General features: G+C 34.8%; 1 protein-coding gene and 1 long non-coding RNA gene across 2 annotated transcripts; both read right to left on the reverse strand.

The window, feature by feature from the left end:
* Positions 1-10,624: 10,624 nt before the first annotated feature.
* On the reverse strand, positions 10,625-15,101 carry LOC120280804. Its single transcript, XR_005542405.1, has 3 exons — positions 14,531-15,101; positions 11,004-11,091; positions 10,625-10,836 (listed from the first exon to the last, which is right to left on the reverse strand). It is a non-coding gene; the product is annotated as an uncharacterized LOC120280804 (long non-coding RNA).
* Positions 15,102-18,947: 3,846 nt separating this feature from the next.
* LOC120280802 (alcohol dehydrogenase 1-like) lies at positions 18,948-22,046 on the reverse strand. Its single transcript, XM_039287746.1, has 10 exons — positions 21,929-22,046; positions 21,151-21,287; positions 21,013-21,059; positions 20,143-20,468; positions 19,985-20,067; positions 19,829-19,904; positions 19,688-19,749; positions 19,518-19,613; positions 19,281-19,442; positions 18,948-19,205 (listed from the first exon to the last, which is right to left on the reverse strand). The coding sequence occupies exons 1-10, from the start codon at positions 21,963-21,965 to the stop codon at positions 19,086-19,088; spliced, it is 1,146 nt and encodes a 381-aa protein (XP_039143680.1). The 5' UTR covers positions 21,966-22,046; the 3' UTR covers positions 18,948-19,085.
* Positions 22,047-25,522: the final 3,476 nt, after the last annotated feature.

The raw sequence follows: 25,522 nt of genomic DNA on the forward strand, positions 1-25,522 counted from the left end.
CACCACATTTACCCGTTTGCAAAAATGTTCAAAAATGGAATGGCAAAAAAAATTTATTAAACTATTATAATTCTTACCATGAACACTAGTTAATTCTACTCTCTTTAAACTTATTCTCTCAAGGAACCTTCTCATCCAAATTTAATTAATCTTACCTCATATTTCCTCTGCTTTTACTCTGTCTAAATTCAAATTTTTTTTTATCATTGTCTAAATCTTGTAGGACAAACCTATATCCTATTTTCGATCATGAATTCAACATGTGAAGTACTATAATATGGAGAATTTGTTACCTGAATTGCATCTTCTCCTAAATAAGATGTTAATACTATAAAAGAGTTTATTACCTCCATTCCATCATCTCCCAACTGAAAAGAAGTGGCCAAAAGACTCTCTTGTATTTAGTGTGAATTCATTGTTGATAATAGAGCTCGAGCACCAATTCCTTCTTTTCTTTTTCAATAAGATTCTTAAAATCCTTCCTTGTTTTAGAAGGTTTCTTCAAATTTTTTTTTTGGAAGGTTTTTCAAGACACCATTTTAGTCTACGTGTGCCTTTATGTGTGTTTTGTTTTCCCTTCAATTTTATAGCTTTTAATACCTCAATGTTCCTTGGACGTATTTCTTCTTTTCAATATTGCAATGTTGTCTCCCCAACAATGTCACTACAAGCTTGTCCCAAGGAGATTTCTTTTAACTTTGTAATGAGTTCATTAGTATATTTGACAACGAAGCTAGAACGAACTTTAGACGCACAAGCCATGGTCGCAATTCTAACAAATGTAGAACATAAAATTCTATATCTATTGTAAACCATCAACTTTGGATCTTGTTCTTGTTCACTCTTATCAATATCCATATAACCTTCTCTCATTGGATCTTTTGTCTGCCTTCTCAAAATATATTGACTTAGATTTTTTTTCCTTCACATTCATTAAATCAAGAATTTTAAATGTGTGATTACAAAGCATTCTTTCAAATTCAAAATTCTTACAACTACATGAGATCTCTGTAAATGTTTGGTCCACAATGATTGCATTCTCTCATTTCTCTTTAACTCTTTTAACCTTGTATAACTAAACAAAACCTTCTTCTTTGCATTTAATAACCATGACAAGTATAGATTTCACCCATTTATTTTGAAACTTGTCAAACATAATTAATGTGCATACATCCTTCTTATGCCTCAACAAATATAAATCAACTTTTAAATTAGGCAACCTGTGAGTCATATTATAAAGAGTAATGCTATATATGCCTAACAGGTTTTCCAAAATCCTTACCCGAATGATATGGTGGTTAATGTGGCATCCACATCACCGAAAACTCTCTCTCCTAGTCATCCTGATTTAAAAAACAAAAACTAAAAAAAAAAACTAAAACAGTTAAAAAGAAAATGAAACCTTAAACCATCTCCCATCTCGTCGCTTGAGACCCCGGTCCCTCCTCTCACCGTCGGCATCCCGGCTTTTGCCACCCTTGTCTCGTCTCTCATAGTTCCTCCTCTCACTAGTTGTCGTCCCGGTTCTCGGTTCTCGCTGTCCCCCCTCCCTCAGAGTCCGGCCCCTCGTCGCTCGCCGTCCAGCCTTTATCGAGTCCCAATTCTCACCATCCGCTGCCCGCTCTCACAGTCGTTGTCCTGGTTCTCGTAGTCCCTCCCTCGAGTCTCGGCCTATGTTTCCCACTCTAGCCGAAAAACATGTTGGAATAAATGTATATGCTTTTTATCTTTTGATTTACAATTTTTTTTTTGAATTTTCATTCAATGTTTTAGTGATTTGTTGTAGAGGCAAACATGTTGTATTTGGAGACACCTACAGGAGTTGGCTTGTCTTATTCCTTTCGGATTGAATATCTTCTCATTTTTGTTGAATTGTACCATGAGTTGAGCTAATTGTGGAACATAATGGCCAGAAAACAAGATTCAAATATAAAAATCAAATCAAAGGAAATCAATGCAATATTGTATTGTTTTCAATGTCTCCTAATACAACATGTTTTCCTATGCAACAAATCACCAAAACATTGAATGAAAATTCACAAAAAAAAATATTGTAAATCAAAGATAAAAAACATATACCTTTATTCCAACAAGTTTGACAGTGAGAGTAGGAAGCATAGGCCGGGACTTGAGGGAGGGACGACAAGAACCGAGACAACGACTGCGAGAGCGGGGCGACAGGCGGCGAGAATAAGGACTCGATAGAGGCGGGACGGCCAGCAATGAGCGGCCGAACTCTGAGGGAGGGATGGCGAGAGCTGATAAAGGGGATGGTGAGTAGTAAGAGGAGGGACTGCGAGAGACAAGACTGAGGCGGCGAGAGCCGAGACGGCTACGAAGAGAGGGGGACAGGGGCTACGAGCAGCAAGATGGGAAATGGTTTAGGGTTTCATTTTCTTTTTAAGTGGTTTAGTTTGTTTTTTACTTTTTGATTTTTAAATCACGTTGACTAGGAGAGAGCAGTTTTCGGTGATATGGACGCCACATCGGCCGCCATGTCATTCGGGTGAGGATTTCAGGAAACCTGTTAGGCATATATAACATTACTCTATTATAAATTGCTTCCAATTTATTATGATGTTTGTCCACAACCATGTTTTTATAATATTTATAGAATCTTACTACGTTAAGCTTAATCTTTAAAAGCTTCTTCAAGTCTTTATTAAAGCTTTCACTTAATTGTGCGGTCCTCAATCCAACAAAAAATGTGTTTCTTCCATATATCATTGCCCATTTCTCTTTTATTGAGAAGGCACTTGCAAACATGAGTATTAATTTATTAAGGTAAACCACTTCAAATTTAATATATAATAAAATTAAATATTTAAATTTGCACTACCTTGTAACCATTTATTTTCTTTAACTCTATATGTCCCAAGCATAGCTTCCCAAACCTTTGGAAACTCTTCTTCAATTTCTTATTCATATATGAGTTTGTCGAAATCTCCATCAAAAGAATATGAATTCTTATATAGATGGCTAAGGTGCTTAAGTGCACTGTTCCCCAAATGGAAAAACACACTGCCAATGGTATGATTCAAGGATGACTAGTGAAATCACCAATGTAGCACACAGTGGGGGACCCACAACCCCAAAAGACCGGCCTGATAGGGTGGGGCTGCCCCCCACATATATGCACATGGACTTCCCTCAATTAGGCGATGTGGGACTAAACCGAGGGTTTGCAACATTGCTCCCCGATCGAGACCACGGCGTCCTCGTCGGATCGAGTCGCAGCTTAACTCAGCGACACTTCACTCGGGCCGCTTCACTCGAGGGCACTTCACTCGGGTTTGTCACTGGTCGAGAACCCTCCTCAGTCGGCCCCTCTCTGGTCGAGAACCCTCATTGGTCGGCCCTCACTCTGATCCCACACCACCTGCTCTCAACGAAAGCACCAATGTAGCACACAGTGGGGGACCCACAACCCCAAAAGACCGGCCTGATAGGGTGGGGCTGCCCCCCACATATATGCACATGGACTTCCCCTCAATTAGGCGATGTGGGACTAAACCAGGTTTGCAACAAATCACTTTACTCATTGCAACATCTTGATCTGTTAAAATTGTCTTCACTTTACTCATTGCAACATCTTGATCTGTTAAAATTGTCTTCGGCTTTTTCTCAGGTATAGCTGTAAGAATATCTTGAACAACCATTTAACAAAGTTATTGTTTCATCGTATAATAAAAGAAGACCAAAATCACCGTTTTCTTTGATTGTTAATCCCAACCAAAATAGCAAAATGCTTATATTTTTTTATTTGTTTGATAGGTTTAGTCAAATGAAACTACATCTCCAAAAAAGATTATACTTTAAGATCATCTTTTCATTAGCCCAAAATACATTGATAATTAAATAATCAACATTTAACTGCATAGAATAGAAAATAAAGGGTCTTCAACTTTTTTCCTCTCAAAATAATTTAACAAATTACCCGCTTCTCGTTGCATCAAGAACCTCTTCTTTTTAATGAGCAAATAATTTTTCTAACACCTTGTAATAAATCCTAAGTTGTCTTGACCACTTGATTCAGATTCTCGAGAAATCATTTCAAATGCAAGTTTCGAAGAAAAACCATAATTATCAACTAAGTCTAGCACATATGGTTGAGTTAATGTTATTTTCCCTTGTGAAGGTAACATATATGTGCATGGTGTTAGAAAAAGCAGAGATTGAAGAAGAAGGATTTAGTGGATTTTGAGGCGTGTAGGAACACTGTTTTTTAGAATTTATCGCCCTCAAGTCTGCACCAGGTTTTGCAACAGTTCTCTCAGGATACAACAAAATCCCAATATTAAACATTGCAGAAAAAGTAATAATCTTCTTTAAGAACGTTTCTGTAATTAAAGAAGATGAAGAGTTGTGAACCAACGATTGAATTTGATTAGATGTGTCTATTAGAGAAAACAACTGAAAGGTGGCATCTCTTCATAAAAAATTAATAATATATTTAATTCAACCCACCCATTTATAGATTAAATAAATAAATATAATATTATTATAATTATAATATATATATATATATATATTAGAGGAAACACTTGCACTTTTCTAAAATCCAATTATTTGATTTGTTTATTATCTTGTATTTTATAAAGATATGTTCATTCTTCTCTTTATCTGATTTAAAACTAAACTATTCACAACTATTCACACATATTATAATAACACATGGTTTAGGAGCAAGCAAATGATTATGCTTCTCTTCAAAAATTAGTTACTTGATATTTACCAACAATATGAGCTAAACAATCGGTTCTGTTCTCTTACTAAGCATCTTGTTTCGTCACCTCAAGCTAACCTTCTTTGAAACATGTGAGCTTTCTTGACGTTACATAACTATATATCCTGTTTCTATTTATCTATCATAAAAATACTCTTTTTGGATACTAAATCCAATTTATCTATCATAATCATTGTAGTATTGAAAGGCCTCACTCTGATAACTTAATTTTATTACAATTTGGATTGGTTCAAAAGTATTTGTGGTAAGTGATAAACATGAACTAGATAAAAAAAAAAATTTGAATGATTGAAAGGAGTAATTCATTACCGATGACTTCCATAAACAATAACTTCGATTGATATTTTACAATGCCCACCACATGAATACAAAATAGTGTATGAATAAAGAGTGAAAATCAACAATGCTAAGGAAGTTTATAATTATATTACATTAAAAATAAGTTAAATATGAAAAATGGATAGATTAACTTCAAGTAAATAGAGTGATCTAATGAAAAAGCGAAACTAAAAAATAATGTATATGGAACTCCAACTTTTTGTTCTTCTTTGCATTAATTTTTGCGACATCGTTGATCTTGAGAAAAGTGGATAAACCACTATTTTATTGAAAAAGAAGAGCAGCAAACCAAAAGTACAACCAACAAGGAAAACAAAGAAAAAGTTTTCACCAGCAGTGAAGAACTCAAAAAAGGAAATACAAGTAAACAAATAAGGCAGCTGGGAAAGCGAAGAAATCCGTCTAGAGTCACAGGACAGTCCGAGCTACAAGGAGTAGATTACTCCTGAATCAATGGAGTGTCAAGATTGCCGATGTTATCTGCGGTCCGTGCGCTCAGAAAGTCGAGGGAGAGCTTTATCTTCTTGGAGGCTTCATTGAGTGTTTGCTGGTGGGGTAAAGAAGCTGTAGAAAACCTAGCAAGCAACAAATTAATGATTTTGAATAATACTTTAGGAAAAGGTAATGCAGTGTTTTGAAAGATGCGGTTGTTACGTTCCAGCCAAATATTTCAGATAATTGCTCTAGAAAGTAGGTCCCACAGCAATCTAATGTTTGAATGTAATGAAGGTAACCATAACCTCCAGATGCTTGAAACTGTGGAAGGTAGAGATTGTAGATCAAGAAGGTTGGAAAAGTAGGACCAAAATCGGAAAGAATAGACACAGTCTAAAAAGAGATGATCCACTGTTTCAGAATCTTTGTGACAAAGAGTGCAAGTATCTGTAGCGTTTGGGTTATATCCCTTCTTAAAGAGATTAGTGAGTGTGAGAATTTTATTATCCCAAACAAGCAAGCAAAAAAGAGTAATTTTACTTGGACAATGAATTTTCCAAAATTTAGAATACAGTGGACTGCGCATTCCTCCATCAAATAAAAAATTATAGAATGATTTAACATAGAAAGTGCCATTCTTTTCCAATGTCCAAGTAATGGAATCATCCTGACCATGAGAACAGTCTGGAATTAAGTTTAAGATAGTAGACAAATCTTCTCGTGTTGCGGAATGAAAAAAACTTTCAACAGAGTTGCGAAGGTACGAGAATTATCTAAGGGAAATCCATGGTTGGTAACAGTCATTGAATAGTGTTGGCTAAAGATCCTTAAGTACTTGTCCCCCCGTCCATCTATCATGCCAAAGAAGAGTATCCTTACCATTTCTAATAGTTTTGGAAATACATGATCTAAAAGAAAGTAGGGTAGTGTTGACACCGGCCCAAAAAAGGATTTGTTTCTAGGAGGTGTATGAAACAAAGTTCCAGGTAAATTGATGGAGTAATTGGATCTGATGATTTTAGCCCAACACAAGTTAGGATTAGATATAAACTTCCACCACCATTTTCCAAGGAGAGTTTTGTTGAATTCAACAAGATTGAGAATTCCCCAACCTCCCATGGGGCGAGGTCGACAGATCCGATTCCAAGCGACCAGTCTAGCTCCTTTAGAGTTCAAGTCTGGCCCTTTCCAAAGGAAGTCCCTACGAGTCTTATCAATATCCTTAATTACCCAAGCTGGTAGTTTGAAGACTGTCATCCAGTAAACAGGTATTGTGGATAAGACAGAATTAACAAGGGTTAGACGACCACCAAGGGAAAGGTAAGTAGCTTTCCAAGTGGGAAGTCTCGCTCGGACAGTCTGGATAAGTTTTGTCCAATCATGGTGCCTGGGTCGTCTACCAGAAAGAGGTACTCCTAAGTAGGTAATAGGAGGCAGTTTCTTTTGCAGTTGAGAATTGCTGCAGATGATATATTTGGTTGAAAACCAAAGTTTGTTGAGTATAAGCAGCTTTTGGAAAAATTAATTGATAACCCAGAAGAACCTTCAAAAAGGTAAAGTATAAGTTTGATGATGTGAAGGTCTTCATGTCCACCAGCGGAGAAGATGATAAGATCATCCGCATATTGAAGATGGCAGATTCGTTCATCTTGAAAAAGTTTGAACCCCAATTAAGATTTTTAGAGCCGAGGGTGTGGTGGAACATGGCACTAAGGCGTCGCGACTAAAGGCGAAAAGGAGGGGAGAGGCGGGTCTCCTTGTCTGAGCCCTTTTTGCAGCGAATGTAACCTTGGGTGGTGCCATTGATTAGGATCTGGGCCTTGGCAGTCTTTAGGATGGTATGAATCCATGATAACCATTTGTTACCTAAGCCTCTAGCAGCAAGGATTTCAAGAAGAAAGTCCCAGTCTAAAGAGTCAAAAGCCTTAGCGAAGTCTACTTTGAAAAGCGTAACCAAGAGATTTCCTTTTTGGAAATGAAAAAAATTAGTTCTTGGGCCGCAATGATGTTATCGTCGATACATACGCCTTTGATGAATCCAGATTGAGATTCATCGACTAAGTTGTTGATCACCAAACTTAGTCTAGAAGCAAGAATCTTGGAGATAATTTTGCAAGTGGAATTGATTAGGCTAATAGGTCGAAAGTCAGAAACATCAGTCGGGGCCTTCTTTTTTGCAATAAGAGCTATATGAACCCAATTAATCTTTTCAAGGTTAATTGAGCCATCATAGAAGTCTTAGCAAAGATTGACAACCGAATCTTGGAGTATGGTCCAATGTTTTTGAAAGAAGAAAATTGGGAAACCATCTGGGCCTGGGGCTTTGTCGGCGTTCAGATCAAAAATAGCATTTTTGATCTCATCCAAGGTAAACAACCGTTCAAGGGAAGAAAGTTCAACATGCGTCTTGTAGTTGAAAAGGCTTTGCCAATCAAGGAGGAATCTTTGTTTGGAAGGTGTTCCCAAAAGAAGTTGATAGTGTTTGGAAAATAACTTCCCAATTTCAATATCCCCTTCCACCCAATGTCCATTATGACGAATTCGGGGTATGAAGTTCTTGTTACGTCTTCCGTTAGCAATATTATGGAAGAATTTGGTATTTGAGTCTCTTTCCTTGAGCCAAGTAATTCTAGATCTCTGCTTCTAATAAATTTCCTCTTGTTTTTGAATAGTGTGTAGTTCAAGGCGAATCTGAGAGAGATGGGTGGATTCAGCTTCTGTAAGAGGTCTAAGTTCACTTATGGAATCAAGTGAGGTTAAATCAGAGATAAGGTTTATCTTGTGAAGATTAGCCGCGCCAAAGTTTAACTTAGCCCAGTTTCTAAATTTGGCTTTCATAAGGGCTAATTTTTTAGAGATGATGAAAGCTCCACAACCATCAAAATTAGATTCAGTCCACCAGTCTTTAATTAGGTTGTCAAGTTGGTCATTGGTATACCACACTTTTTCCAACCTAAAAATTCTGGGACGAGGGGTATGTGCCCCAAAATCAAGACAAATAGGAGAGTGATCTGATCCAATTCTAGGTAAAACAAACTGGATAGACCTAGGAAAAAGATTAGGCCAGTCATGATAAAGTAGGAAGCGATCAAGACGAATCCAAATCGGATCTGATTGGCCATTTGTCCAGGTGAATCGTCGACCATGTAAAGGTGGGTCAAAGAGATTAAGATCATTCAGGAGACAAAGAGAGTCAGAAATATCTCTAGGATTAATGTTTCCTGAGTTTTTGTCATCGAGGTTGAAAGTGGTATTGAAATCCCCACAAATCACCTAAGGGTAAGAAAGAAGGTTTTTAATTGTACGGAGTTCAGTCCAAAAGTCAAACTTGAGAGAACGAGAAGTGGGCCTATAAACGTTGGTGCAGGCCAAAGTATCATTATTGTCTTTGTTCGAGAATTCAATCGTTATGGAGAAATTTCCTTTGAAAATAAGTTTTCAGAAATCAGAGTACTATCCCAAGCCATGATTATTCCTCCAGCCGAACCTAAAGCTGAGAGGAAGTCAAAGGTATCTAAGCGTATGCCTCCAATCGATCTCCAGGTGGAACTGTGGACATCAGGTAATTTGGATTCTTGAATGCAAACAATGTTAGCGAGGGAGGATAAAATACAATCTTTAACTAAGTGGTGTTTAGAAGGTCTGCCAAGACCTCTAACATTCCAACTTAAGATTTTCATGATAAAATGGTAAGGTTCTATCTATCAGGTCTCGTAGGAGATCCTGAAGTATTAGAGAATAGATCTGCTCTGTTCCTTTCAAGATTACGAATCATCTCAATGCATTTGAATTTATGGTTTGGCGATCCCAAAAAATTAACACCACAAGCATTGCTATAATTAAAAAATTGAGCATCTGACCAATTGGAAAATACTGTAGAATTTAAAGAAGAATGAGTACCTTCTCTTGGGTCCTCAAGAATTTTCTTCTTCGTGGATCTGGGAGGATGAGGAACAAACCCTGCTTCTTCATTCCATCGGCCAGAGGGTTTCTTGGTTCTTTCACTTCTGCGAATTTGCTTCTGATTGATAGATGATGAAGAAAAAACTGGCTGTTGGGTATTTTCCTGAGTAGGAACATGAATGTGATCTTCAGGAAAAAAAGTTCTTCCCTATCATCTCTGGAAATATCAGTGATAGGGGAGCGAGGGGTTATCTTCAATCTGAACAGGTGGGTGAATATCAGTTTCCATATGAGAGTTGTTGACATCATTAGATAAATGATCATACTCAACAATCTCATCATCAATGTATTCATCTCCATCTTCCCAATCGACAAGATCGACATCGTTAAGATCATCATAGATGCACTACAAATAAATTGCCATATAGTGACGGTGTAAAATATGTTTGTAAAAGTCATAAATCCGTTGGTAAAAGTCCCAAAACCCTATACCGACAGTAAAAATAGCTATTCCAACACTTATTTTACCGTCGGTAAAAGCCTTGTAGGTATAGACTTATACCAACGGATATAGCGTTTGTTGGAATAAATTTATTAGTTTTACCAACGGAATATGATTGTAACTATTGGTTATACTGTTGAGATAGTACCGTCAAATTACTTATCCTATACCAACAATAAAAACACTTATTCTAACAATTTTTTTACAATTAGTAAAAGTCTTGTGCGCATACATCTATAGCAACGGTTATAGCTTCTATTGGAAAAAATTCATGGGATTTACCAACGGAATATAACTGTAACTATTAATCTCACCGTTGGTAAAGCATCTCATATTTATTTACCTTATACCAATGATAAAATGTATATTCCAACATTTTTTACCGTCAATAAAAATCTGATAAGCGTAGACCTATACCAACGGTTACAATATTTGTTGGAATAAATCCATTTGATTTATCAATGACTACAACATCCATTGCTATAGATGTATATTCAAAAAGACATGTTTAGCTTTAGCAACGACTATACCGTCGGTAAAAAATTTTTATATTAATAATTAATCTGTCAATAAAACTATTATTGTTACCCCTGGAAATATATTATGAATAGTTTAATAACTCATACACAATTAAATTAATTTACAATAAATTAAAACAATCAATGCCATTAAAAAAAACAAAAACATTCCACTAAAAATAAAAAAGAAAAACTATTACATTACCACAAACATATATTTATAAGGTATATGTCCAAAAATAAACCACCATTCAATCTTGACAACCAAGAGTGCTTCCCTCAATTTTAAATCTAACACTAAAATAAACTACTTTCATTTCATGTCTAACAACCCAATAAAGCAACAAGAATTTTCCCAAGTAGAACCGATGTCATCTTCTAAACGGCATCACCTACAAGAACCATTTAAAAAAAAAAATACAATTAATAAGATGTATGTAACAATAAAACACTAATATAAAAACTTAAAATAATAAGTTGAATAATATACAAAAACTATAAGTAAAATAATATACAACATGTCATGCCTTCTTTTCATTTGGAGACAATAAGAGCTTACTTGATGCATTTGGATTTACTTGATGACTTGATTCATGAGAATGATTATTCCCACGCGGCGTTTGTTGAGCACTAGAAGCATCAGGTACCTACAAATTATATAAAATAGAAGTTAAAATTGTTTACACAACAATAGCTAAAAGGATTTGCAAACTAGTAATAACTTGTAAAGATTAAAAACAATGATATATATCAAAGACCATTAAAAAATTACCAACAATACCATCAAAATCCTACAACAAATCAAAATAAAATAATTAAATATGCAATCATCAAAACAAAAAATGAACAAAACTAATATATGGCAATAAGGGAAAATAAATGTATTGAAAAACAATGATAAATACCAAAGACTATTAAAAAACTAATTACCATTACTAATTAATTACCGTTAGTGACTTGATTAACAAACATATATATATATATATATATATATATATATATATATATATATATATATATAAACACATACATCATCTAGAAGATGATGATATATCGCTATCGTTATCCATTAGAGCACACATTCAATGTGCATGGCCTGCAGGGATTTAATTAAAGCTACCCACATTAATGTTATCAATTGTCCCCTCTTCATTCTCCACTCAAACAATATCACTCATAATTAAGAATATTCATATATAGTTTAATATTCATAATAGATATATACAAAGCCGGTATATGTTATATATATGTAACTCTATATCATATATATAGAAAATAAAATGAAAGTTTACCCACCTAGATATGTATATATCATATAGAAAAGGAGGCAATGCATACATGCATGAGGTTTTAAAAAAAAAATGTGTATAATAAAATAGTTCAATAGCAAGAGTTTTTTTCTTGGTTTTTCTTTTATTATTATTATTTTTTTATTTTTCTTGGCTTTCTTAAGATCTAAGAAAACCTTATCAAGTGTACAATTAATGGTCCATTTTGTACTCATTTATTTGTTTAATTGTTTTGATGGCAACATAAGAGATTAAATTAAGTTCTTCTTCTTGGATCAACAATAAATAAATAATATCAAAGCTGAAATTCTCTGAACCCACTTAAACTGTTCAAACCCTAACGCACCTCACAAGTGGTTTGACCAACACTTTCTCTTTCTCTCTTCTGAAATGATAAATTTATTATAAGTTGCTCAAAAAATATTTAGTACAAAAATAATGCCTTCCCACTTATAAGACAACCCCAAATGGAGGACCCCCATTTTGCCTTTTCCATCAGCAATGACCTTAGCCATGATGTACCACCAGCTATTGAGACTCATCAGATCATAAAGTCATGGTTGGAATCTAGATACCTCTACTCTGTGGTCAGTCTTTTGTATAAAGCTGCACAATAGGACAAACCAAATTTCGAGGCATGTGGAAGTACCGGTGGTTGCGTTCATCTTCTTCTTGAGGTTATATATATATACGAATACGTCACAGCACACGTTATGGAGCAAGTGACAGCTAACGAGGGTTGATTTTGATTTGGTTTGATATGTATATAGACTTAAGTAGGGAGAGATATGCATGGCAAAGTTGGAGATTAGGAAACAAGGACTAATGGTGTCTGGGATAAGGATGGCACTCTTTGTTTAAGGCCTAAACATGATTTGTCAAAAGATTTGCAAAATTGAGGCTGCTAAGCCATGTGAGGGAATCCCAAGCATGTGCATCTCTTTTTAACTTTTTCTTCTTATAAAAAGTAGCATGCTTAGCAACCAATCAACCTAAGTTGCTCAATTCAATTGGACTCTCTCTCTCTCTATTTCCCTCTCTAAATATAAATGTATAATATTTCCCTCTCTAAATATAAATGTATATAAAATATATAACATGACCCACCCAATTCACAACCTTATATATATATATATATATATATATATATATATATATAGTAATGTGACTCACACTATCTCACAACTTTTAGCTAAAACCTCAGCAACCTCATCCAGAATTTCTAAATTTGATTGTGTTGACAACAACAATACAAACAAGTTGAGATAGTGAATTAGATTCTTTTTTTTGTGTAAATACATGAAACAAATAAATGAGAGCAAATAGAGTTAAAATAGAAAAAAAATCAAGGATAAGAACAAAAAGAATTTCATATAATTTTCATCTACATGTAAAACATGAATAATCTCTAAAAATTTTTTAATTGGTCAAAGAAGGCAGTAGGTAAGATACCACAAGTGGAAATGAGTACCACACACACACAGCTCTCAACAAGTCATCAAGCCACCAAAACCATTAGTCATAAGTCACAAGTCATCTCTCATAGTGCCATCTTTCTCTTATTTCTCTTTAAAAGGATGAATGAGAAGAAAAACCCACCAAACACCAAAAGACCAAGACCAATGATGTCTTCAGAACTGTTCTCAATAATGTCAATCTCGACAGTAATTACTAAGAGGACCACTTACAGTTGTTTTGCTTCAGTCCTCTTTTGACCTTTTTTTAATCTTAAAAGGTTTTTGCCAAGAAGAACAGAACAAAGAAGAGAGATTCAAAAATTAAAAAGATGTTTCAAAACCGCAAACACAGTGAGCCAGTGCACAACAAAATCCTGACCCTGAGAGTATACACAAATCAGAAAGGCAGTAAACATAGTTTTAAATTCTTTGCTAAAGGAAAATACAAGGTTAGATGTAAATAAAAGAAAGTTTCAGACTATTCATGAATGAAACATCATTAGAGAGAGGAGTCACTAGCATTTTCTTATCTTCCCAGACAAAAGAAAAATTAGTCCGGGCTTCAGGATCATTTAATCTTCAGACAATTTAGATCTTTGTAATTAAAAATTTTTCTTTATTTTTGCACAACATAAATGCTCCCTCAAAACAACAACAATAACAGCAGTAGCAACTCCAAGATAGAAAAAAATGGGTTATACACTTTTCCATCCACTAGTTCTACCAAATACACCTCCTTTTGAAGCAACATAGACTGAGAATACACAACACTCACAATGCTAACCTGAAAGCAGACATCACATAGCATACACCAAATTAAACTCTCTTTTGTATAACCAATTAAATTAGATATAATAAACCATATTCTAATATACTTTCTTCTATTTTCTCATTTTCCATTTTCGTTTACTGTGTATCCCTCAAATCCAAACACCCACTAAAAGATCTCATCACTATGAAGAAATCATAACATTAAGTGAACACAAAAACTAGTGAGTGTTCCTCTTTTGATTTCTTTACTCATAAAGCATTTGCAGCTGCCACAGGAACATAATCAAGGAGAAACCTGTTAAGAAACAAATCAAAACAAAGCAAACAAGATACCCTAAACTTTAACAAGCTGATCAAACATGATATGGAGTAAATCCTTTCTATCAAATTCATGGAATTCACCGCAAGATCTCAATCGATTCTTTCAACAACACGAACAAATGAAAAAAAAAAGGTGGATCGCGTGAGAGATCAATCAATATAACCATGGAATCAAACATTTCTCCAAGTTACTCGCAAGTTATATCATGAAATTAAGGAGAAATTAGAAGGATAACGAAGATCAATACCGTGTGGGAATCGAGGACGAGGACCTTCATGCCGGAGATATCCTGGAGCATGCGCCCAATATAGTCCCGTGTCAGAGAGATCAGCACCATATTCGCTTCAACTCGAGATCTAGGGTTTCCTTTCGATTTTCTTCTCGAGAACCCGAAGAGAGCTCCAAGGAAATGGCGTTCCGCAAAACCCTAGCTAAGATCTACTCCCAGATCCGAGCACCAATGGTGGCATCGACGAGCTCTGCTGCACTACGGCGGCGGATGGTCTCAGAATCCGGCGTGGAAGAAGGGTTGCTTCGCCGAATGCTCCGGCGACGGCCGATCTTTCAGGCGGCGGTGTCGCCTGATCGGTGGATCCCCACTGGGGATAGGCTCATTGAGCGGATCCGGGGGTTGAATCGGGATCGAATCCGGCTCGATTGCTTGGTTCCTCCGCCGGAGGAAAGGAGGAGGAGGTGAGAGGGAGAGTATCGATGGAGGAGGTGAAGAAGGTGCTCAGAGCTTCGCAAATGGAGACAGTGCGGGCGAGGCTGAGGGAGATCCCGAGGAGCAGCATCGCGTATTCGGAGTTGTATTATTATTATTATTATTATTATTATTATTATTATTATTATTATTATTAAGCCATGCTCTACTAAACATAAATATAAAAATTAAATAAAATTTAAAACATATAGCTCTACCAACTGAATGATTTCCGAATGTCTGATCTATTCTAACACTTTTAAAGATTCATTGGTATAAATAATATATAGCTACTACATTTAACCATTGCTATAGATAAGTATAAGTATAAAGTAGTAGTTATACCAATGGAACAATATCTGTAAGTAAATGTCATATTTATTCTGACAAATTGAATGTTGCTCTACTAAACATAAATATAAAAATTAAATAAAATTTAAAACATATAGCTCTACCAACTGAATGATTTCCGTCACTAAATGTCTGATCTATTCTAACACTTTTAAAGATTCATTGGTATAAATAATATATAGCTACTACATTTAACCATTGTTATAGATAAGTATAAGTATAAAGTAGTAGTTATACCAATGGAACAATATCTGTAAGTAAATGTCATATTTATTCTGACAAATTGAATGTTTCGTTGGTATAGATAATCTATAGTTACAAATTTGACTGTTACTATAGATAAAAGTCTACCTATACCAACAGATTAAAATCCGTCAGTAAATATCTTATATATAGTGACAGTTTTAAAGTATCGTCAGTAAAAACCAGTCTATAGCTACGGAATTTAACTATTACTATTGAAAAGCGTCAGTATATGGCAATTTTTTTGTAGTGATGTCATCCTGGGGGGAAGGATCTAAATTGTAAAATTTTTCTGAGTTAATGCTTGGTATAAGGGTCCATCCCCCATGAATGAAAACCCAATTATATCCATCAGGAATTGGAACTGGTTGAAGATGAGTAGGTAAATGCCCCGGTTTGGTAATTTCCGGGTCCTTGGTTTGAATAGGCGACTTAGACCCTGCAGTAAGGGGATCAAGTTCAGTGGTAAGCTTTGTGTTATCAATATTTGAATTAATTAAATCCTCATGAGAAGCAACACAGGTAGATTGCTTAATACTAATCAAAGATTCATCCCTGTTTGAACAAATAGGTTTATCAAGAGTGGCCAAATCTCGAGGCAAATTTGGACTTAATGAAGATGAGGAGAAATCCGAATTTGCATGCTGATCTCGAGGAGGATTAGAGTGATCATCAGGCGGATCTCTAGGTATTAAGATCAATAAATTCTTAAGGAGCATATCTCGAGGCAGAGTTTCAGTTTGTTGAACAGAAGTTGTGTTTGAATTAATGAGAGAATCTCTGGAGGTCTGATCCCGAGGCAGAGCCGACGTCTGCATGGTTCCAGATAGATCAGAAGAGAACGAATCCCGATGCACAGGGACGGCTGTTGTGCATCCGGCAACCACGTTGCCGTAGTCTGTCCCCTTCCTCGTGTCTCTCGCGAGAGAACAGAGGAATCTGGGGGACAGCTATCTTCCACTGGTCGTCGGAGGTTGGTTCAGCAATAGAGACAGGGTCACCGAAGGAGAGGTCGACGGTAGCAGAGATGTGGATGCCGCGCTGTGAGTCTCTCCCTGCTGAACAATCAGAACAGGTGCTGCGCTTACCATCAAGGCCTGAAGATGTGGAGGAAGGCATAAGCAGTGGATCTTTGCCTTTGTCTTCACGAGAAATCTGGTGGGTACTTCGGGATGGAGGAGAGGGACGGTGCAACTCCTAAGGTCTTAAAAGGTTCGAAGTGGCGGGTATAATATCATTCGAAGGATTCTGCTGAGAAGATGCTAATGGAGTAGGTCCTTGGATAATTTTGGATCTTAAAATTGGAACTCCATCGTTTTCAAGTTTGATTTTGAAGCTACGAACTCCCACGTCGACAATCATCTCAATTGGAAAGGCTGCTGGAGATTTTAACCTCACCAAAGTCCTGAGATGTTCAAGCGTGACCTCCTCATCTTTTTGGACGTAAATAAGCTCCCCTAACGGCCTGAGAACCTCAACAATGGAATCCCAATTCTAGCAGTGCAAAGGGAGGTTTGAGATTCTCACCCAGTTATAGTTCCTCGCCGCGATAGTATAGGACCCGAACTCCGGCGTCCAATGAGAAAAGCTCACGGTGCAAGGGCCATGGTTGGTCTTGAGCGTTAACTGGTTCTTCTTTACCACCCAAATAGCGGCCCTCGAGGAGTCCAAGGAGAGAAGGAAGTCATTAGCATAAGGAGTAATGCTTTCACAGTGGCGGGAGGGAAGTTATTGCGGCAATGCAACATGAAGGGACTGAACACTGGCGTTGCCAAAGATCACCCTAACGATGACCATCGTCCTAAGTTCCTCTTTCGATTTGATGATCGCCTCAGAGATAGGAAGTGAAACTCGTAGAGAGTTCGAAGAGGAACGGGAAGAGCGAGAGGGAATATGAAGAAGAGATCTAGTGGGTTGGGTTTTGACTCTCGTCGGGGGAGAGGTTTTGTTGGGATGAGCAATGGCGGGCTTAGAGGTCTTGATGGAGGGTCGCTGAGGACACCTAGCTACGAAGTGACCAACACCGCGACATCTTCTACAAGTTAGTTGGTGCCTGCACTCATCCGCTGAGTGGCCAGCTCTCAGGCATCTTTTACAGTTATCCGCACTGTCCGGTGAGCGGCGTCGCTTAAGAGAAGAAGTCTTGTCCAAAGGTTCCTTCTGCCGAGAAGAAGGAAGAGAAGAATCTGGAGATGAGTTCCGAATCACGTCCACAAAAGAGACTCCTTCTCTAACTGGAGAGTTTTTAAGCGCGGAGGGACCATCCTCCACTGGCTGAGATTGTGTATATGGAAGTTGAGATGGCCGAGATATGGGAACAAAGCAACGAACTACACCATGGGTGCCCTTTCCATGATCTCCTCTGGTAGCGCGATGAGACAAATGAAATCCGCCATGGCCACCTCCACGAGAGCTGCTAGAACCACCATGATAACTGTCGTGTCCTCCTCCACTGTGATCCCGAGCTCCGTCGTGTCCGCCTTGTCCGCCGCCGTGGTTTCTATGCGCACCGCCGCGGGAGTCGCGACCGCTGCAACGGAACTTCATCTTTTTTTTGTTTTTATACCATACCGCCGCGGGAGTCGTGACCGCCGTGGTTTCTTTCAAGAGATTATTTGATTATCCTTTTAGTCTTCATTTTATGTGGAGATTTCCATATGGAGATCATTTGTAGACGTTCCAGACTTTGGTTGGTTGGTTGGTCTGGTGGGATAGAGAATCCATCGTTGATCTTCTTCATAAGGTTTCAATTAATTTTTTTTTTAGAAATTATTGATAAATTCCTAAAACATGTAGCCAAGATATATGGAATTCCATAACCTAATATCTGGATTGAGTAATCTTTTTTGGCATTGGATTTTGGAGCTACAACATAAAAGGCAAAAGAGATGGAGTCAAAAACTTAATACAAAAACTTTAAATGGCAGTGTCATCATATGTCAAACATCTAAATTCTATTTGGAAATTAATGAAGGGGATTGTATCTGCTTAATGTGCATCTTGGAATTTAAGGACTTCTTAAAAAGTCAAAACTTGGGTACATACCCTGTGTTTAATATGTGATTTTTCATTTGATTTGTTTTATGATTCAAAGTATCCTGTGTAAAGGGAGTACTATAGACCACAACGATTCAAAGTATCCTGTGTAAAGGGAGTACTATAGACCACAACAACATTGCACTAGTCTGTTATATTACTCACAGTTGTGAATAATTTAAATAGCAATTAATGAAGAATAAAGATTGTTAGCAAATGATAGCTGATCTGCTTGAGTTTAGGCATGTCCTGTATTTCTTTGTTTATTTTTGTGTAACAGAAAGACTTGTTATGCCCTGAAATATATTTTTCCAGATAGAATTTAGAAATATATGCAATCAACTTCATTGATTTCTTCCAACAGAAATACAAGAACAGTACTCTGTATAAACAACAAGAGAGGCCTGGAGCCTGGAGGCTAGGCTTATTTTATTTGCAGCAAAACTTGCAGGAAAAATTACAAAGAGTTTTACTCTTCCTGCATGCGAATGATGCAGCGAAGACTATCACCTTTGAGCATGTATTCAAAGGCCTTGTTTATCTCTGAGAATGGAACTTCATGAGTGATGAACTTCTCCAGTTCTAGCTCCTGCATTGTATGAAACACCAATGAAAAACTTTTGTTCAACTAAAATTTCAAATATGTATATATTTACTCACTCACCTTGTTCATGTATTTCTCGACGACAGCAGGGATGTCAGAGCGAGGCTTGTAGTTACCAAAGAAGGTTCCCTTGAGTGTTCTTTCATTAAGAAGATTCATAGGGTGTGTCTTAAACACAGCATCTTTATGAGGCACTCCGACGAGAACAGCAACACCCCAGCCCTGCAAGATATCAATGAAATTGAGTTCCATTGATGTGAATATAAAAGGGATATGGAGAAGAGGGACAATAAATACATCATGAACACATTCAAAAGCCGATATCATAGCATTGATGTTGCCAGTGCATTCAATGCTCCGATCAACTCCACCATCGGTCATTTCAGTGAGCACCTGCATATAATTATTTACATTCAGAAGTCAAGAAGAAACTCAGGTTTGTGGTTTGGAATAGTAGAGAAATGAACCTCTTGAATTGGCTTGTCAAAGTCACTTGGGTTGACAAACTCAGTGACACCAAACTTTTTGGCTGGTTTACAAACATGATAAGTTAGAAAAGTTTTGGTAACAATCAAAGTAATCTAAAATTTCATATAAACAAGAAAAACCTTCAACAAATCTTCTTGGATTCAAATCAACACCGATAATCCTTGAAGCCCCTGCCATTTTGGCCCCTTCCGCAGCCTAAATATAAACATAAAAACAATAAATAAAAACCATTAAATTTTCATTTGGGAGGAACAAAGGAAGAAGAAAAGACTCACAGCAAGGCCGACAGCTCCCAATCCGAAAACAGCAACTGTTGAACCTCTGGGTGGCTTTGCGACATTTAGTGTTGCACCGAGACCTTCAAAAGAAAAGCTTATTAGAAAGATTATTAAAACACATTGAAATCACGTATTTGGTTAGAATAAGAATTTACCAGTTGAAATGCCACAGCTGAGAACACAAACTTTATCCAGTGGAGCATTGGGGTTGATCTTTGCAACACAACCCACATGAACAACAGTGTATTCACTGAATGTTGAGGTTCCAACAAAGTGATATATAGGTTTGCCATTGATGGAGAACCTTGATTGCCCATCCCCAATCATCACTCCCCTGTCAGTGTTAATCCTGAGAAGAGTGCACATGTTGCTCTCCTCTGACTTGCAGTGAGCACAATCCTTGCATTCTCCAGTGAACACTGGGAGGACGTGATCTCCCGGTGCAAGTTCTGTAACTCCCTCTCCAACACTCTCCACGATTCTACATTGAACAAAATGAAAATTATAATGATGTATACATAACTCTCAACAAATGAACGAGTCTTGATATCATGATTTTTTATCTTATTTGAAAGGTTAGAGAGGTTTTCACTTTTCAGTATAAAACCACACACAACAACTGTATATTTGCTCTATATTTCTTGCTAGAGTCCTAATTCCACAAACATAAAATTTGAAGAAACAAGAACATCCAAATGTGTGAGGGAAATTTGAAATCATAAACTTGATCTCACATTGTTTATAATTAATATCCAACATACACAAATAAATTAATATATAAATGAAATCATAATCAAGACTATATGCCCTTCAATCTAATTGGAAACATTTACAGCATGTGCTAGGTTTATAAGATAAGAAAAGCTCTACAGAGTCCTAATTTCACCCAATTAGTGAGAACAACATAGTTATAAACAAATAATCCCCAGACAGCAACACCTAAATGTAAGCAAAAAATAAATCATAAACCCTAATTCATGAGAATAAACCCTAATTAAAAATAATTTGATAATAGAAATTCTCACCCTCCTGCTTCATGCCCAAAGATCCGAGGAAACACAGGCGTCTGCCCCTGCAAAATTCCAAAACAACAATTGGCAACAGGTGAGAGACCCAGATTTATATATTTAAATAAACAATTACTTAACCAAGTCTGATAATACCTTTGCTTCCCAAAAGTAGACATCAGTGTGGCAAAGCGAAGTGAATAGGATCTTAATTCGAACCTCCATTGCCTGAGGAGGAGCCACCTCCACCTCCTCCATCACCAGCGGCTTCCCAGCCTCCCATGCAACAGCAGCTATACAAATAAAGAAAATAAAATTAATTAAAAAAATAATACAATAATAATAATAATAATAATATCAAAAATCATGCTCCATCTAAGAATGTAGTGGTGATGCATAAACAATAAATTCAAATAAACATACTATTATGATAACATGATCATACTCACACAACAGTTTATCATCACTGATATTTATTTTTAAGAAATGTGCACAAAAAAGTTTGTAAGGGATCAGGATTTTTTTTTTTATTATCATTAAAAAAAGGAACAAATACACCAAATTATTCCTTAAAAAAAAAAGATCATACAGATTTTTTTATTGTTAAAGGCAAGATATTAGGACTCAATATAAAAATTATTCCTAAACAATAAGAATCTAAATGTCAAAAGATATTCCAAGAGTACACTACAAACATCACCAAGAACAAATCAACTAGAAATCCCAAACATAATCTCCATGAGAAAGAAACCAAAACAAACATTATAATAACCAAGACATAACTAGTGGTTTTATCTACTTGTGTTTAAAAAGTTTCAAGTTTGAAATATAACAAAATAAAAAGATGATTATCACTGATTTATAAAAACAAAATTGAGAAAAATAACCACAAACAACACAATCAAAATCCAAGAAAACAAAATTCAGAATTTACCTTTGCATTTGATGACCTTGCCAGCAGTACTCGCCATCTCTCTCTCTCTCTCTCTCTCTCTCAAAACTCTTTAACAAATAAATGCCTCTCTATCTCAATCTTTTTCTCTCTTTAAGACAAGCTATGAATGCCGCGTGGATTTCCTGATATTTATAGTGAATACAGGGCAGCATACAGTGCCCCTCATTTGTATTTTTAATTAACAAGTACCAACAAATAAAGACAAAGATGAGGTGACCTGTCTGGGTGCTATAAGTAAAAAAACCAGGCGCTGGAAATGGAAACCAGCCTTGGTTTCCGTGAGCCACTGGATTCCATTTTCAGTTGTGGTTTTGTCTCCGCTGGTCTTTGACACTGGTTTTGTTGTGACATTTCCAGAAGGATTTATCCAAATAAATAAAATTTAAACAGTACTAACAAGAGCGCAAATCCATTGCATCTCAAAAATGTCAATTTTTCAGAAAGTCTTGTTGCTCTTTTTGTGGGAGATGATAAATAGCTGTTGTCTAAAATCCATATTTTTTTCAAAAACTTTAAAACAAATATTTATAGAAACCGAAACTAAAAATAAAATAGTTACTAAAATTAAAATAATTATAAAATACTGAATAAATAAATAAAACTAAAACAATCAATAAAATTAAAGTAATTATAAAATAATAAATAAAAATTATTTGAAGATTTAAATTTAAAATTCAAAGAGATTTTACAGTATTTTTTTGGGTGTGAACTTGAGGTTAAATTTTAAAATTTATATAAAATAAAAATAAAAATATTTATTGAGCTTACTTCATGTTGGTATATTTCTCTAATTTTTATTAAATAAGGGATGTTTTGCCTCTTCATTAAAAAAAAAAAATTATGTTGAAAAAGTTATTCAGTTCATGGTAGTGCAGTGAAAGGGTAGTAATAGTAAAATCATATTTTCATAAAATTGTTATTCTTCTGGTCTGATTTTTAACTAATGAGGGTATTTGGTGGAGTGTTGAGTAAATAAAGAGATGGAGATATAAAAAAGACATTTTCTGGGTTTTTTAGTATTCAGTGATAAAAGTCATCTACAACAGTGGAATGTAATTATAGCCGAATTTATTTATAATTTATAGGAAAAAGTATGAGTATGAAAAATATTTAAAAATATTGTAAATTATTCCAACAGGGAAAAAGCAATACTCATTTGACTTTATTAAAATAATCTAAGCAGCAATTTGCTTGGATAAAGGAATAGAGGTGACATTGGTTATATATATATATATATGATTTTTTTAAAGATAATAATGAAAAAATATATTTGGATATTTTTCAAAGTATAGTTTAATTAAATTTGATCCAAATCCCACTTCATAATTTTAGTAAAAAATTTACGAAAGTCAAAACAGCTCAGTAAAACACCTTTATGAAACAAATTCTATAGAACTTGCAAAAATTATTCATTTATGATTTGAATGGTTTCACTAAACAAATATTATGTAAATGGTTGAAATGACAAAAATTAAAAGTTAAAATAATGAAAATAAATTTATTTGTTATCACTTTAAGTGGATTTTAAAGTTTAATTTTGAATTCTTTATGAAACAAACACCCTATATAAGAGATTTAGTGTTAGGAGACAAAAACATTATTTGCAATCCATAACCTTAGTTTAATTTTTGCTTTGATGAATTATATATATATATATATATTTTAATTAATTTATTAGACTAATTTTTCATATTTTGATGATATATAAACAATTAATAAAATTTTGGGGTTAATTAGACAATTAAAGAAAAGAAAAACAAACAAAAATTATGAATTTAAATAAAAATAAAGTAAAGTTATTCTGATTTCTCAATTCCTCACAATGTTTTTGGTCAATTCCACTTGATGTTCATTTAATAAAGAAAATATTTATTTTCATTTAATGATTTACTCAATATAATATATCATCAACCTCCTTTGCCATATGTTAAGTTTTAATAAAATCTTTAATTGCAGTATGAATAAAATTTTAAATATTTAGTTTTACAATATCAATTATAAAATTAAACATTTTTAATTACATGTCACACGTAATGTCAGTCACAAACATTATTACTTCATTACTTAAATAAATTAGCCCTAGTGGTGCAACTTGCCACTGATAGAATGTCATTAACACATCACACATGTGTCTGCCCAAAGTCTTTTTAATTGTTATAAATGCGGCAAGAGCATCATTCAAGTGTGAGGGTCTCGTTTTTAGCATCCTATACATAAAAGTTTTCCCACCGTTTATATGCATAGAGGATTTTTACTCGTTATATTGGATGTAATTTGAACACAAGGTCCCACATTGGAAGGAAATGTCTTAATTAATGGGCTACCCAAAGTTGATTCTATATAAAGTATTATACCATAACAATAATTATCAATTTAATAAAATATAATGAAAAGCATTATATTATTTAAAAAAAACTAGAAAGCAGCAAATTTATTGAAAACAAAAGCAAAAAACGTAAGGGTTCAAAGAATAACTCTGGGGATAAGAAGGTAAAGCTTGAGAATCTCATTGCAATTGCTCCCCATAGTTTGGAGTTTATAGGATCACCTGTTAGAGCAAGTGATACCAGAGATGAGGTTTTTACTCTAGATATAAGCTAGTGTTGGCTTTGCCATTCTCTTGACTGTCTAATCTTCTAAGGGATTTTATTGTAGGTAACTCCATCTCTAGTGGACTTGTTGTCCCTTTGTTTGTGTTTAAAAAAGCTATGTTATCCTTTTTATGTTGTATTATTATTTTTATTATTATAATTAAATATTTAAATTAAAATTTCATTTTAATAATAAATAAAGTTATATATTTAATTATTATTTAAATTAAATTATTGTTATACTATTATTTATTATCATTTCATTTTAATTATTATTTTACTAATAATAATAATGCTATTTTAATTATTATTTATTATATTAATAATCAAGCATTCGCAATCATTATTTATTAATATCGTCCAACTTTGTCATTTCAAACACATAGTGAGTAATCCTCTCATATTTAAATTAAAATAATTCATATTAATTATAATAAATAACTATTTAATTTAATAAATTTGTAATTAAAAGATAAATAAGTATTTACCTTTCGTTCCTTCCCATCCTTTCTCATATATTCCCCTCAAAATTGGGGGATGCCTCCTCCGTAACCCTCCAAGTCCATTCCCATTATTTTATAGCTCCAACTCAAAATTCAATATTTGAAATTTCAATATACAAAAATATAGGTTCTACAGTGAAAGTTTCCCCAACTAGCAACTTTATTTATAACTCTAAAGTAGGGTATTCCAAAAATATTCTTCCCACTTCATAATTTATATATTCTTACCATCAACAAATTTAATCAACTTTAATTCTTTTTCACTTTTAACCATTGAATTAAATATTATATTATTTAAAATATATATTTTATTTGTTATATTTATAACAAATATTTATTAAATATAAAATAAAAATAGCTGTGAGTATTTGAATAAAAAATAAAAATCCGATTGATAAAAAAATAAAAATACAAACATTACATTAATTAATTAATTAAAATATAAACAAGCAAGATAGTAAAACAACACATTATTGGAA

This window comes from Dioscorea cayenensis, chromosome 17 (assembly GCF_009730915.1).
Source record: "Dioscorea cayenensis subsp. rotundata cultivar TDr96_F1 chromosome 17, TDr96_F1_v2_PseudoChromosome.rev07_lg8_w22 25.fasta, whole genome shotgun sequence".
Taxonomy (NCBI): Eukaryota; Viridiplantae; Streptophyta; class Magnoliopsida; order Dioscoreales; family Dioscoreaceae; genus Dioscorea; species Dioscorea cayenensis.

Coding starts and splice junctions, on each gene's coding strand:
- LOC120280802 (XM_039287746.1), bottom strand. CDS start 21,965: ATGGCGAGTACTGCTGGCAAGGTCATCAAATGCAAAG. Junction 19,750..19,828: donor TCCAAGAAGATTTGTTGAAG/GTTTTTCTTGTT, acceptor TTTGTAAACCAG/CCAAAAAGTTTGGTGTCACT. Junction 19,443..19,517: donor CTTTTGAATGTGTTCATGAT/GTATTTATTGTC, acceptor GATATCTTGCAG/GGCTGGGGTGTTGCTGTTCT.